General features: G+C 47.5%; 1 protein-coding gene across 8 annotated transcripts in view; it reads right to left on the minus strand.

Annotated features, from left to right (window-relative positions):
* Window positions 1–1679: 1679 nt before the first annotated feature.
* The window catches only part of ehbp1 (EH domain binding protein 1), a 74473-nt gene continuing 62072 nt past the window's right edge, over window positions 1680–14080 (minus strand). For all 8 annotated transcript variants that reach the window (XM_072709526.1, XM_072709525.1, XM_023840681.2 and 5 more), the window contains 4 exons: window positions 8410–8509; window positions 7655–7728; window positions 3006–3120; window positions 1680–2799 (listed from right to left, as the gene is read on the minus strand). In XM_072709526.1, coding sequence (XP_072565627.1) covers window positions 2709–2799; window positions 3006–3120; window positions 7655–7728; window positions 8410–8509 — 380 coding nt within the window. In that variant the 3' untranslated portion in view covers window positions 1680–2708. The remainder of the gene's footprint in view (window positions 2800–3005; window positions 3121–7654; window positions 7729–8409; window positions 8510–14080) is intronic.

Consider the following 14080-nt stretch of genomic DNA (forward strand, 5'->3'; position numbering starts at 1 on the left):
AAAGTATTACCTCCAGCAACCTGCGTCTGTTTGACAAAATAAACACCGTTTCCGTTCCTCGGTTCGCATCAATAGCACTTTCTCAGTACAGTATTAAGTCTACACTTTGTATTCGAGTTGATTATTTCGATAGATTAAAACATTTTTTTTTTAATTACGCCGGCACGACTTTTAACAGACAATCTATAGACAGAGTAATCGCCCAGGTAAGTTTCTATTTTTTTAACTTGGGTATTTTCAGATGTGCAATGGAAATCAGCGTTTTCAACCATTACATTTACTTATTTAAATTATTAAAAACTCTTCCTATTGGACATTAACCACAAATACAATGCTTGGAACATAAAATCATGTATTTCACATTGTTATATAATATTCAAATTAGGAAATGTAAAACTGCAAGCGTAGTTCAAGTTTTGATATGTACAAAATAAACGTTTGTTATTATTTTTAATGCTCACGGATTTTCAGTAGTATACAACATTTACATTAGGGTAAAGACAAAACGACAAAGGAGTTTTATACGTTCAAAAACAAAGTATTTACAACACACCATCACACTCTCTCTCTCACACACACACATAAAGAGCGCAAATTCACACACATCATTCGATTTGAAGTTAGCGTAAAAATATCATATAGGCGGGTTGGTTTGCGAAACCTGCAACGTCCTTTCCCACGTGTAATCAGTCGTACAGGCGATTAACTGCAGTTTATTCGGCACAAGATTTCCTCCGGTGACAACTACAAAACAATAAAAAATGCCGTACACGTTAGAGGACTGATACAGGTACATTGTAGTATCCGAAGAAAAAAATCCGTCCAAGGGTAAAATCTGAAGCGTCTGGTACATGTCTTAATGTAATGTTATTCTTCCTCATGCGAAATCAAGGTCTAGGGTAAATAGATGCTCTGTACAAAATTAATTGGTCTAATGGTCCTCTCTGGAATTAGTCACAAGCAATAGTACGAACGAAAACAAAACGCGAATATTTATTAGCAAGTGAATATTGACTGAACTGAATTATTTTGAAAGTTTGCTAGAAGTGTTACGGTGGTATGTTTTTGAGTTTATTTGTATATATTTATGCACACCATTTTAAAAAGCGGATTTCTCAAGAAAGTAATGCGCTTCCCAATAAAACGACTTGAGCAGGGGAAACAGATTATTAATCAGAGTACAAATAAATAGAGTAGGGAAGTCAAGTTTTAAAGCTGTAGCCCTTGACGTATAGTTTTCTACAACTTAAATCTTTTCTACATTTTTAAAGTCAGTAGCCTATATTTTTATCATTCACACAAATTATGTACACACACGCGCGCATACTTTTTGGGACTTAAATAGTTGGATATAAATATATTACTATTTTTATCATCATGGGTTTTTCCAATTAACTTTTGCGTTTATGGAAAAAAATTATACAGTGACGATTATTTCAATTGTAATGCTACAGCTCAATGTATAACGAAACCATTACTTAAATAATTCTCTAAATTGTTTGGATTTTATGTTGTCTGGTCTACAAAATACGATATAGTGAAATAATCCCGAGCGCCACACGAAATGAATAAACATGTAGAGTACGAAAGCGGGTTTCTTTTTTTTCTTTTTTTATTGAAGACTGGTATGGCAGTGAAATAAATAAACAAGTAAATGACCACACAAAATGACAGCTGCACCAGATGTGAACCAATATATTTGCACATGAAAGCATATTTCTTTTAAAGTGTACAATAAATATAAAACTGAAGTCATTGCGCAAATGTACATGGTCTCGATGTATAGCAGTTACTTACACGTGACCGGAGTAGAGATAACGGGCAATAAATATGAATTTTTTTGAGAGAACGTTTTTGCCAGCTATTCCTTACATATTAGTTGGCTGTTCGTCGAACATTTCACCAACTTCCGTCAACCTTTCGTCTCTCTTAAAACGATTTCTCAAGTCCGGGTAACAGAAAAAGACGACTAAAAACTAAACTAAAAACCCATCAGGTTTACCCTAAATGCAACTTTGACACCCTGAAGACTTTGTACAGGTAAAAACATTTTAGGTTATGCATCCAAAGGATCAGAACTGACCCTGGAAACAATAAACGCCGCTTATACTGCTGCAGGTTGTGAATGTTGCCTGGATTCCCTCTGTATAATTGCCACCACCCCACCCCCCACCCACAAATACATACATATATATATATATTTCGGTGTCCCCTTTCAATAATGGAAGAATCCTCAAGAATAAGACATGTCTGTACCTAAACATTTGGATAAAGATGACTCGCTAGCAGAGCACGTGTTGGGCACTATTACGGAAGCACCGCTCATTAAAAACCAGTCTTCAAGACCGAACGATTTTCCGTTTGAAATTCGAGTGCAATAAAAGACTTTTTACATTTTTTTACGTGCTTCTGCTTTGTTTCTCTCCCTAAATATCTCTAGTGGGACTGTAAATATTAAAAAAGAAGTACCTCACTTGTTTGACAAAGCCAAACAAAACTTAAATAATAATAAAAGTTGAGCTGAGTTTAAACTTGGTACAAGGCTTGAAGGAAGTCTGCCTGAATCCCTTGACAGAAATTATTCCACAGCTCGGGAGAGACTGATAACTGGGACTTTCGAGTTGTCATTAACTGAATGAAGTGTTTAATAGTCACTTATAATAAAGATACATTTTACTTAACTAAATGCCCCCCCCCCCCAGAACAGATCACTGAATGACACATTTTTCTTCTTTTTTTCCCATTTTTCCTTTGCTTTGCTCCAGCGTTCGCTCCAGGTGCTCATCTTCCTCTTCTGCCCTGGGGGGGGGGGGACAGTTCAGCATCAGTTCTACCTTAGGTCCATTGCGTGCAATGGCAACCCCCGCCTCCCACAGACACACATTTGCATCCATGGACCACAATACCCCCCCACCCTCGCCTCCGCTGCCACCCACAGAAACGTTCCATGCCCGAATGCCACTGGCATGTGACCCGGCTCCCCACGACCACGGCATGGCCCTTACTGCTTCTCCTGGGCGTCCAGGTCTCGGACCAGCGCGTCGCGCTTGTTGACCAGTATGACCAGCTCATCCAGCAACAGCTGCTCCCTCCGCTTCTGCGCCTCCGTTTTCTGCCAGTCTGGAGAGATGCAACCCAAAAACCACGCTTGAGGTGAATCAAGGGCAAATGAGGGAGACACACGTGGACCGACGCACACGTGAGCGGTAACGACTGGACCGACGATTGATAGTAGCGGCTGAAACTCAGAATTCTTAATCGCCTGCTTACGTAATCGTGGAACCAGCCCAAAAGGGAAACACAATAAGCATGAGCACCGGATGTTCTCATGAAATTTTACACTTCTCTTCTTGTACAAGTCTTTCAGAGCTACGCAGGGAGCCTATGTGGGAACGCCGGCACGTTTAAATGGGGATTCCCCATTCCCCACTGAGAACTGTTGGGATGTACCCATGGAACGCAGACGATACACCGGTCCCGTCTGACAACGATGATAACCTGGGAATTCCGATGACAAGCAGCTGCCACCGTGTCACAGCACACGGGGACCGGAGAGAGTCACGGTGCTCAGGGGGGCAACTTTACCGCTGCTGTGGCTTCTGGAACCTCAAAGCATCAACATCCTGATGGCTCAGAAGGTGTCACTAGACTTCATGCAATAGAAGTCTGCCATTTTTATAGATGCAAATTTCAGGTTCTGACTCAGCATACTATATTTTGTTCTGTATTTAAGTTGCAGACACCTAAGCAGAAGTACAGTGGAAGACTTCTCCTTTCATTCCAGTGGCCTGCCAAAGCTGGGCTGGTCCCATGCGGGGCCTGGAGTGTTTGCCCTGAAAGGTCACCTTCTTCTCTCATTTAGACTTCTGCCTTTGAAGTCAGGCACAGAGTGAAATGAACACAGTTCCAATATTTGGTCCCTCCACATCACAATCACAGCCCTGTGCAGCAAATTAAATTCCTCGGTGTCTTAGGATGACAAACAACTAACGGACTCTTTCGAAGGTTCGAGAGGCGTGAAGGACACTTGTTTCTTGTGAGCTGTGGCGATGTGGAGGACTTGGACAGTGAGAAAAATAACTTGTACGCTGTCAATTTTGGGATAGGGGGGGTGGGTAGGTGATATGGCATATATACTCAGTCTAATTGTGCTTTTTGCACACTTAGCTTGATTGCGCTTGAGACTTTTGCAAGCGACAACCCCCAGTGAACTACAAGCTTATAGGTGGCTTAAGGGTCTGCTGAGGAACAGGGTACAAGCCTCCAATAATCACCCTACATCTAAGCAAGTTGCGATAAAAATATTTCAGGAGCTCCCACCTGCCTTCCAATGCCCTAATGTCGTCATTCTTTCTTCTCTGTACGTATCCCCAGCCAAAAAGCCAAAGTTCCTGCCTAGTTTGGCATACACAGAAAGCAAGCCACTGTCAATCACTGCCCTGCTGGCCCCGCCCCCCTCATTAAGAAGGTAAACAATGAGGAGGAATGATGAGCGACATGGCAGAACAAATGAGGACGGGGAAGGGGGGAGGGGGGGGGGGGCTGCAACCACTCACGGAAATACCCCCCCCCATTCCTGCCAGCACCTCCCCCTCTCTCTCTACTCCTGCCAAAAAAAAAAAAAGAGGCAGAGATTAAGGGGGAAAAAAAGTGCAAAGAGTATGCGGAATCCCTTCAGATCCCTTTCCCCATTGCCCAGGGCAATCACGTTAACCACTCACATGGTCCGTGCCCATTCAGATAACCCTAACAATGCACGCCAATGGTAACCATGTGAGTCTTCAGAAGCCACACAAGAATGCTAGTTCAAATCCCCATGACCCCCCCTCCCGCCCCCAGTACCCCTCCCACCCCCCCCACAAAATTTATTCAAGAGCACAAACCACTCGCCTGCTTGAGGGGACCAAGCTGCTTCTCTAGTTCTGGCCCGGTACTGGCGTGATCACAGCAAAAGATGCGCGCACACACACGCGCACACACACGCGCACACACACTAGTGCTGTCAACACTTTCAATTCAATTTTTTTCAGAATTGGTTAAATAGTTGTATGTAAATGTATGACATTGTTGCGTGAGATTTTCTCCTATGGTGAAAAATCCCTTTAAAAATATCAGACATTCTGACTGCAGGTGAAAGGGGAAACTCTTTGTTTAGCGAGGGCAGCAAAGTAGCTCCTTGGGTCTGTGAAAGAGCCCTGAATGCAGGGATTGGTGGCTAGAGAGAGATCTGGGGGGGGGGGGTGGGAGGATCCAGCTGTATAACTGAGAAAGTAAAGCCAACAGCGATCGACGAGGAGCCGTACTTGGCGGGCCAGAGGGCAGGAGGAGCTAGGTGTGATAGCAAACCATCCAGAAGAGATCGCAGGGCGTCACGGCGACAGCATTGAGCTCAGCTGCCACACAACCAATCTGTCAGTCTAACTGTACCAGCTTAACTGGGTTCTGCTAGACAATGGAAAGCCTTTTACATGTATTAAATTAGCAGATGCTTTCATCCGGAACAGGGTATGAGGGTGCCGAGTTCAGCGTGTACTTGAGAGAGGAAGCAACAACGTGCAGTGGTGGCCGAGATGCTGGGGGTGTCCTGCCACGAGCTACGCGTGCAGCCTGTGGGGGATTCAAAGGGGATTGTGGGAAATGTTCGAACGGCGAGTTTGATCTTCCCGGCAACGATGGGGCCAGAGACGTCACGGGCGCCTCGAGCCCGTAGGGCTAGTGTTTGTGTGCGTCACCCTGGGTGAAACTGCACAAGACCCCCAGCAAAACCACACACAAGAGGAAAGAAGGGTCATGTGCGGAGCTCTAGCCAAGGTCAGTCGGCACCGTCATGGACGCGTCAAGCACAGGTATAGGGACAAAAAAAAAAAAACCACAAGTGTCACTCCATAAGAAAGAGTGTTTGACATGGGTCCATATGACACACGAAATCCCACCCCAGCCCCCTTGCTTATAATTAATCCAGCCCCTTTACAATTTAACTCGAAGAAACCCCCCCCCCCCCCCTGCCCGCCTGCCGCACCCCCATGGCATCCCGTAAGGCCTTTTGATGTTTCTCCACTAACAGGGACAAACAATGCAGCAAACTGGCAGTAACATTGACAGGATGTTCTTCCTCCCGGGGATAATTGGGTGGATCTCAGGGCAGCGGCCGAAACGGTGTCTGTTTACACATTCGTCTATTAGTGCGTCAGCTGCGATACTCACACGCATGGCCGTGTTTGCCTGCTAGTTACCCCCCTTTTGCTGACAGGAGCTTGCAGGGGGAGACAGCCTGCTGCGGCTTATATCTGACAATTGCCCCCCCCCCCCCAATTCTCCAAGTGGGTTACAGGACATGCACAAGTCTGAGGCAATGTGTACACGATTGTGCACCTTTGCGTGAGTGGAGAGGGTATGAGTCAGTCACACTTGTGGGTTGTGGCCAGCTATGCTTGCGTGCCATTGGCCGACAGCAGTTCTGCAATTACCTGTCTGTACAGCGGTTCCCCAAGAGGCCCAGATAAGCCAGTGCAGAGAAGTGATCTCTGAGGACCAGGAGAGGTATCCATACAGGTGCCCAGAGAGGCCTGTGACCTCCCTCTGGGGGCTCTCATTCTCTCCATCAAATATATGCACACATGTTAAATATTTCAAATATAAATTTCTAATTTTTTCTTATATTAAAAACACTCATAATTAAAAGCTTCAGGACACTTATTGAAGCGAAGGAAAAAAAAAAAAAAACTCAGGAAAGACCAAGTAGGCCTGGGGTCAGAGGTCAGGTCCTACTGAAAGGCCCCAGCACCAGTTCCGGACAGGCCTTACTGAGGGTTAACGAGTGCTAATGTGCCAAGGTGAATGTGGCCCAGGGACTCGACCGGCATGTTGGTGAGGACAGAGATGAGGTCAGGAAGAAGGTGGGGGGGGGGGGGGAAGAAAAAAAAAAAAAAAAAAAGGACAAGGAAAGGAAAAAAGTAAGCAGTTCAGCAAAAAAGCCCAGCTTCAGCCCCCAGTCAGGTCCCCCTCAAACTAATTACAATTGATTTATTATGGAGCAGGTAGCTTATCAGGCACAGAAAGAAATTACCATGGGCAGCCGAAAGGGGCTGGGGGTCGCATCGAATTGCAAAATCAATTTGCATTGATTGCGAAAGGTTCATTTTTCTGCAAAGAAGGGGGGACGCAGGTGAAAGGATTAGAGAGGAGAGGACACCTCCGATAGGACACAATGGGCTCTCCCCCTCGGTGAGCCATCGTCACGGCGAGGCACGGGGAGACATTTATGATAAAGGGGGGGGGGGGGTCGTTTGGCGTTTCCTGCGAGCGGGAAGTGAAGGCGTGCCCCACAGATTATCCATTTCACCATGGCGCCCATGCTAATGCCACCACGCTACACTGTACGGGCATGCAGCTCCAGGTTTGAATCCCCTTGCCCCTCGAGATGCGTTTGCCACCAATCATGCATGTAGGCAGGTAGCATAATCACCAGTTTGAACCACCTACCCCACCCTCTCTCCAGTTACCCCACCCCTTGTTCAGACCCTGAAACACTCTAAACTCCACCATGCCGACCTCAATTTCCCCATCTCTTCACTCAGTCCTCACCCACCTTGCCCTCTCCATGCCCCACCCCCTCCTCTTGCTCCGCCCCACACCTCCCCCGCCCTCGTCTCACCTTCAATGGCCAGCATGGCTCTCAGCTCCCGGTTGAGCAGCTCGAAGCGTCTCTCCAGATCATGCTCCTTTTCCCTGGGTGGGTGATGGAAGCGCATCAATATGTTAATGACTAAATCATTAGGCACTTAATGGAACCTTTAATAAACAGTGACTTAAGCCCTCACCACTGCCCTCCCAGATCCACATTAATCTACTGCAAATAAGCGATACACAAACTGCCTTCTGGACCAGCCAAAAAAACACCACTGAAGAAAAAGCGAGAGCGTCAACTGATTTGCAGTCATGCCACCTGTTTGCAGGCTATGATGTCGGCAGACTCCCTCTGCTGTAATAGCCTGGCAAAGGCAAAAACTGACATTTTTTTTTTTTAAATCACGCTTTCATTAAATGACCCCTTTAAAATCCCAATCCAATAACGTAATGTGATTAAATACACATCAGTCTGTAATTTGCTGGGGAATTTCAAATGCTTTAGTTCAGATTTTTTTCAAAAGATTTTTTTTCCTGTGTCTTACAGACCAACATTAAACCTAGTACATTAATAAAGTCACAGTAATTAAAATATGACACCAGAATAAAGTGCATGAGAGTCCCGTTTGGGGAACTCCGATTGTACCCTTGAGCGTGCATTCAGCCTGACCTGCCTCTGCAATGCCCCGCAGCTCGAACGGGGAAATTATTTTAAATGCCGTGTCATTTTTTAGCAGACATCACAAGGGCCGCTCAGGCGAGGACGTGACCGTGTGAACTCACAGCAGGGAGAGCTGGTTCTGTCTCCGGATCAGAGCGTTCTTCTTGTTCACCAGCGTGAACCACTCCTGCATCATGGACTCCTCCTCTTCCCTGTTGTTCCCTGGAAGCAGAGGCCGGAGGGCGCATTATGTTTCGGGAACTCCTGCATCACTCTTTATCATTGCATCCCCCCCCCATCCATTTTGTTTCGTTCGGCTTGGCTGCAGCCTTTAACCTGAGGCACTTATATGCCCATTGTTAAAACACGACAAGTACAAATACCCACGCGAGTAACCGTAGAGTATGCAGGACCCTGATGTGGGGCCAGGCTCGGAGTGCGGCTAGTGCTGTCTGTCACGCTCGGAGCGCGGCTAGTGCTGTCTACCGATTGCGTTTATGCAGAAAGTAAATAACGGGGTCCGATTAATAAACTGCAAGCCACTGAGTAGCTGGCCTGGCCGGGAGCCCTAAGAGAGGGGTAGTGCTCGGGGGGTTCTATAGCACAAAGAACACTGGTCAGGGAACTCCCTGAAGATTCAGTCTGTAACTTATAACAAAACGGAACAGAGGACGGGACAGACTCGTCCCCCTCCCAGAAAAACAACTGCTGAACCCGTGCAGGGGGAGGGCTCACCAATTCCCCCGCCCTTGTGACTCTTCCAAGAAAGGTGAGAGAATGACATTACCCCCAGGGCGTTGCCTGAACAACCGGGAACGACCCCCAGAGGGCGTGCTCCGCGGCAGAGACGCCGCCAGCGAAGACAGACGTCGCTCGCTCCTGAAAGCCAGGATCAATGCGCTGGTGCTCAGGTGGTGTCACCGAGGACAAGCGTGAAGAGTGACAGTCGCATCCTCTCCCTCCCCCGAGGCCAAAGGGTGGACCACATTACAGCACAGAGCGGGACGCGTTCCAGCCCGGGCGGGAGGGGTAAAGCTAGAATGTTAAAAAGGTGTCAACACTGGCAGGTGAAAAACCAGGGGGGGGGGGTGGGTGGTGATTTAGGATCTGGTCATGGATTACAACAGAGAGCCCCACAAACTGCACAGCAAGGAGGTGGGTAGGGCTTCCACAGGCAGATGTTAAAAAAAAGGATTTGCCCCACCCCCCCAGTCTGTTAGCTGCGCCCTAACAAATGCACCTCATATCCTGCTTATTTGGGGTAAATTTCCCCAAATGTCACTAAGAATGCAAGCATTACAAGCTAACAGCACTTTTAATAAGCCCAGTTGAGACCCTAGTTTTTTTGTATATATACTGGGGGGGGAGGTGGGGAGGGAAGGAAAAAGTCACAAGGAAAACGGAACACTGTTATAATAGCAAGCTTTCAGCATTCTCATCCAGCCAGTTTCTGTTTAATCCAAAGGCGCTGTAATCCAATTTGTCCATCGGGGTTTCACCTCCTTGTTGGCCGAGTTGCTGCTCTTATATCAGATTATTTTGAGAGGAGCCACTCAATCTGTGCCGCCGCTGAAGGTGATCGGTATTGTTTAGGATGATTAAGGAAGAGCTCATTAGAAGACGTGTCGCTTCTCTATTCTGAATATGCAGGAAGAGCGGAGTGAGATGCAGGACCGTCGCTGAAGGCGAATGCGGCCAGCACAAAGGACTGGTTTAACTGCTTTAAGTGGCTCTGCGCCGTCTCGTTAGCGGGGACTCAAAGGGCCGCCAGGGGCCCCCGTCCATTCGCTAGGAGTCGCTTAGCTTTTGTCGCGGTTCTTAATCCCTGGTGAAACAGCTGCCGTTGTGCCTAGACAGACCCGCAGCTCGCCGCAAAGTGGCCAGAAAGTGTGCTCTCCTGGGTAAAGTCACCCTGGTTAACCTCTGCGGCACCTCGCTGCTGGAATTCAGCCCTGTCCCTGATAATTACGACCTACCCGACTGAGAGGAGGACACGTCAATACTTATAACCATTAAGAGCAGCAATAAAATAAAATCTGCAAAGCCAGCATCCATCAGACACGGCGTCCTGAAACCCTTCACACAACAGCCACACGCTTCAACCGGATTTGTTTTTTTATAATGTACATTATTTTATTATAGAATTTTATACATTTAACTTTTAGATTTTTAAACGAAGTTTTTCCACACTGATGCAGTGATGCTGAATTGTAAAACATGCTCTTGACATTGTTTGCATTGGATTTGGTGTATTGATGTCCCATGTGACTCTGGATCCTCTAACGTCACAAGATGTATTGAAGGGGCAGGGGGGGGTGACACCAGAGAAATGTTACAGGGAGGGAACTGGAAAAATACAGACCCCTCCATAAAACAAAAGTGCAGGTTGTTAATTGACGAGGACAGGGAGTCACAAATGTTATTTCTGACTCTCGCATCCATACAATCATCCAGAAAATTCCCTGTTGTCAGGTGTCCAACGAATGCATTTAAGCTGACCGTAAAGTCTAACTTCTCAAAAGCTTTACATTACTGCGCGTCAAACTGTTTCCAAAATGTCCAACGTCAACTGAAGACAAACGAAAGGGTCAGGAGAAGCCGACTGCTGAACAAGTGAAGACTTATTTACCTTCTCCTGCCATAATGATTATTGTTACCATTACCATCATCATCCCCCCCCCGCCGCCCCACACACAACCCCCCCTCCCCACTCAACCACACTTTTCAGTTAGCTTTGGCGCTGATCAACACGGAGGTGGAATCAAGGACCTTTCGAGAAAGCAGGGCACTTCAAGTAATTAATATAGCACGACAGGCAGTCGGGGGGAGGGGAAGGGAGGGGGGCGCCGAGGCAGATCACCTGGTAGAGTCCTGAAAGGTGTTTCATTAAAAGGCTTCTAACCATACAGGGACAGACAAAGCGGAGGAACCGTATTTCAGTACTTGTGCTCAACAGGCTCTCCAAGTGCCAACCTTGACGAGAACAGAAACCTATCCCAGTTAATAATCTCGTGACAAAGGCTAAAAGACATCACCCTATTAACCAGTGATCTCCAGCACTAATGCGCGGTACTTCCCGGTGCCTTTTATACAGAACAGTGCTATTGGAGAGGTCTAAACAGCCAGCAGGAATCAGCCACCCCCACCACCTTTTATCTTTTTCTCCTGTTTGGGACCTTTCAAGAGGGCGGCATGAGGTGTCAGCGATATCATACTGCTCCGAGAAACTCATCCCGTCTTCGAATTTTTTTTTGTTGTTGTCTCTCTTCGTTTGAAATCATTTACGTTTCTGCTGTGACGTTCCACAGAAGGACCTGCATGTATTTTAGTCATCGGTCAGGCATCCGGCCGATCATTTTTAAACCACCCCCCCCCCCCCCCCCCCCTTTTTTGGAAAATCCTCCTGTTGCATTCTTTTAATTATTCCCCCCCCCCCCTCCACCTTAAACTCAGGAGAATATTTAATGAGCGCCCCTGACAAAGGATCCGAGGCACCCCGACACAAAAAGCGCTGGAAATTCTCATTTAGTTGTCCTTATTTTGCGAGCGCCATGTGGTCCTTGAAGACGCAGGAAGCGGGCGAGGTGCTGGAGAGATCAGAGCGCTGCTCATTAGCATTTGGGCCGGCCTGGAGTGGGCCGAGGTCTATAGCGGCTTTCCTCCGACGGGCCCTGTGAAAGCCGCCGGTGCTGAGGGCTCCGTTTCATTGTGCTTTTGTCTCTCCTGCGGGCTTGTAGCACAGCGTGGCACCCGCTACCCCGGGCTGCGTGGGGGAATTATGGGAAAATATCTTATTTAAAAATAAGAAAGAAAAAGGCATGAAAAAGCAACGTCCGTGTCGTGGTCTATTCAGAGGCCGCATGGAACGAATTTTTCAGTTAGTTCATTACCGCCCCCCCTGAACACCTGTAATTATCATCTTTTCTCCACCCCATTCTCACAGATACGATAACCAGTAATAACATACGCTATTCCAGTTTTTTGCAAAATTCGTTTCACTTCAGACCAACTTCACCACTTAATGATACAGCTCTTGATTCTTTTAATATCACAAAGGGGCCACAGAAGAATATGTATCAGCCATGCGACAACATTTCTGAGGAAGCAGTTTTCAAAACGGGACAGAGATATAGCAAACAGTATCCTTGTTATGGACCTAGATTACGCCTGGACCTTTCCGGGCCGCGGAGAACCGGCTCGTGGTCCTGCTGGCAGACTTTATCTGCTAAATCCCTGCGAGTTGGCCGGCTCTCTTGGAAGATGACCCTGAGGAATGTCAATAGCTCATTTCCCCATGAGCTGAAGCCACCGCCCACTAACCCCCCCCCCATAATCTGCATTTCTCCGTGTGGGGTTAACCATTGGGGCGGGAGGGCAGTGAGATTTATGCTACCCCCCCTTTTCATCTACTAAAGGGCTCTGCCTTCTTGAGCACTAAAATTCAGGACTTTTCCGGTAGTTGCTTCCACTGTCATTTTTTGCTGCCTTTTTTTTTTTTTACATTTTTTTAATTATTCTTCTCTAATTAGAATTGGAACGCGCCTGGTTGACTTGCGCAAAGAGCCTTTATCTGTGTGTTGCAAGCGCCCGTTACGCCACATGCTGCAAATGGACCTACCAAAACGGGAACTGGGAGGCTCGCTTCATTTGTCAGTGAAGTTCTCTTAGCTCCCCCCCCCCCCCCTTTAAATATACTGGGATTATTTCCCACCCTGCCCCGCCCGACAAGAAACACACCAGCTCCCTCTGTCAAGTTTGACGATCGGTATCAGGGGCTGCCTGCCATCAGTACTCCCCCCCCCCGAACACCCAACAAAAGTACTTGGGACCAGATGTTTCTGAAATGACCAACAGTATAGAAAACGAAAGGATGGTGTGTGTGTGTGTGGGGGGGGGGGGGGGAGGGGGGGTATTCGAATAAATTAATGACTGATTTCTCCAGCTTTGATGGAATTAAGCCCTCCTGTTCCTCAAAATGCTAAGTGACACACACACACACACACACTCTTTGAGAAGCTGGGCCACCCAGCAAAAAGTAAGTGATGCCAAACCAAGCAGTAATCCCCCGTTTACCTCGGCCCCGTGGTCACTCTTAACACAGCGTCCATTATCTGACGGATTTAGGCAAACTTTCATTTATTTGTTGCCATTTTTTTTGGTTTTTGTTCCCGCGAGCCCCATTCCAGCGTTAATGGATCTGCAGATGGTGAGCGGACGTCCTCGGTACCTCTCCACACGGCCAGTAGGGACAGGCCACTGGCAGCCGGGCCCCTGGTTCACATGCAGCGCTGCCCAAGAGCACAGCTTCCTGGCCTGTGGACCAGAGGCTCACAGACGCCCGTCCAGGACCTTTCTCGCTGCCAGAAAAAGAGGGCGTCGGGGGCCCCTACAGGCAATGTAAAAGCTCCCCCCCGACTAGCCTCAATCTCACCCACTTCTTTGTGTGTAGCCTGAGCGTGGGAACAATCCGTGTGTGCGTACACTCTGAAAAGGTCCCCATGAATGAGGAGAGCAGAAGGCTGGACGCTGGTCACACGGCGCGAGATCGGGAAGCTGAGGCGAGCTGCTGCCCTACAGGTCACCAAGGGATGGTGCCTCTCGATGGCTCCATGACAGCTGCCGTCCTTACGGCCAGATACCCCTACTGTCTATCCTAAGTGGGTATGAGGGGCCAAACGCTTCAGTTCATATCCCACCATGTCTGCAGGAAACGTGCCACCTGTTCCCAAGGTACATAAGGTTCCCCATTACCGGGATAACCATACATCTTCTTTTTCCCCAGAATTGTCTTTT

This window comes from Paramormyrops kingsleyae, chromosome 3 (genome assembly GCF_048594095.1).
Source record: "Paramormyrops kingsleyae isolate MSU_618 chromosome 3, PKINGS_0.4, whole genome shotgun sequence".
NCBI lineage: Eukaryota > Metazoa > Chordata > Actinopteri > Osteoglossiformes > Mormyridae > Paramormyrops > Paramormyrops kingsleyae.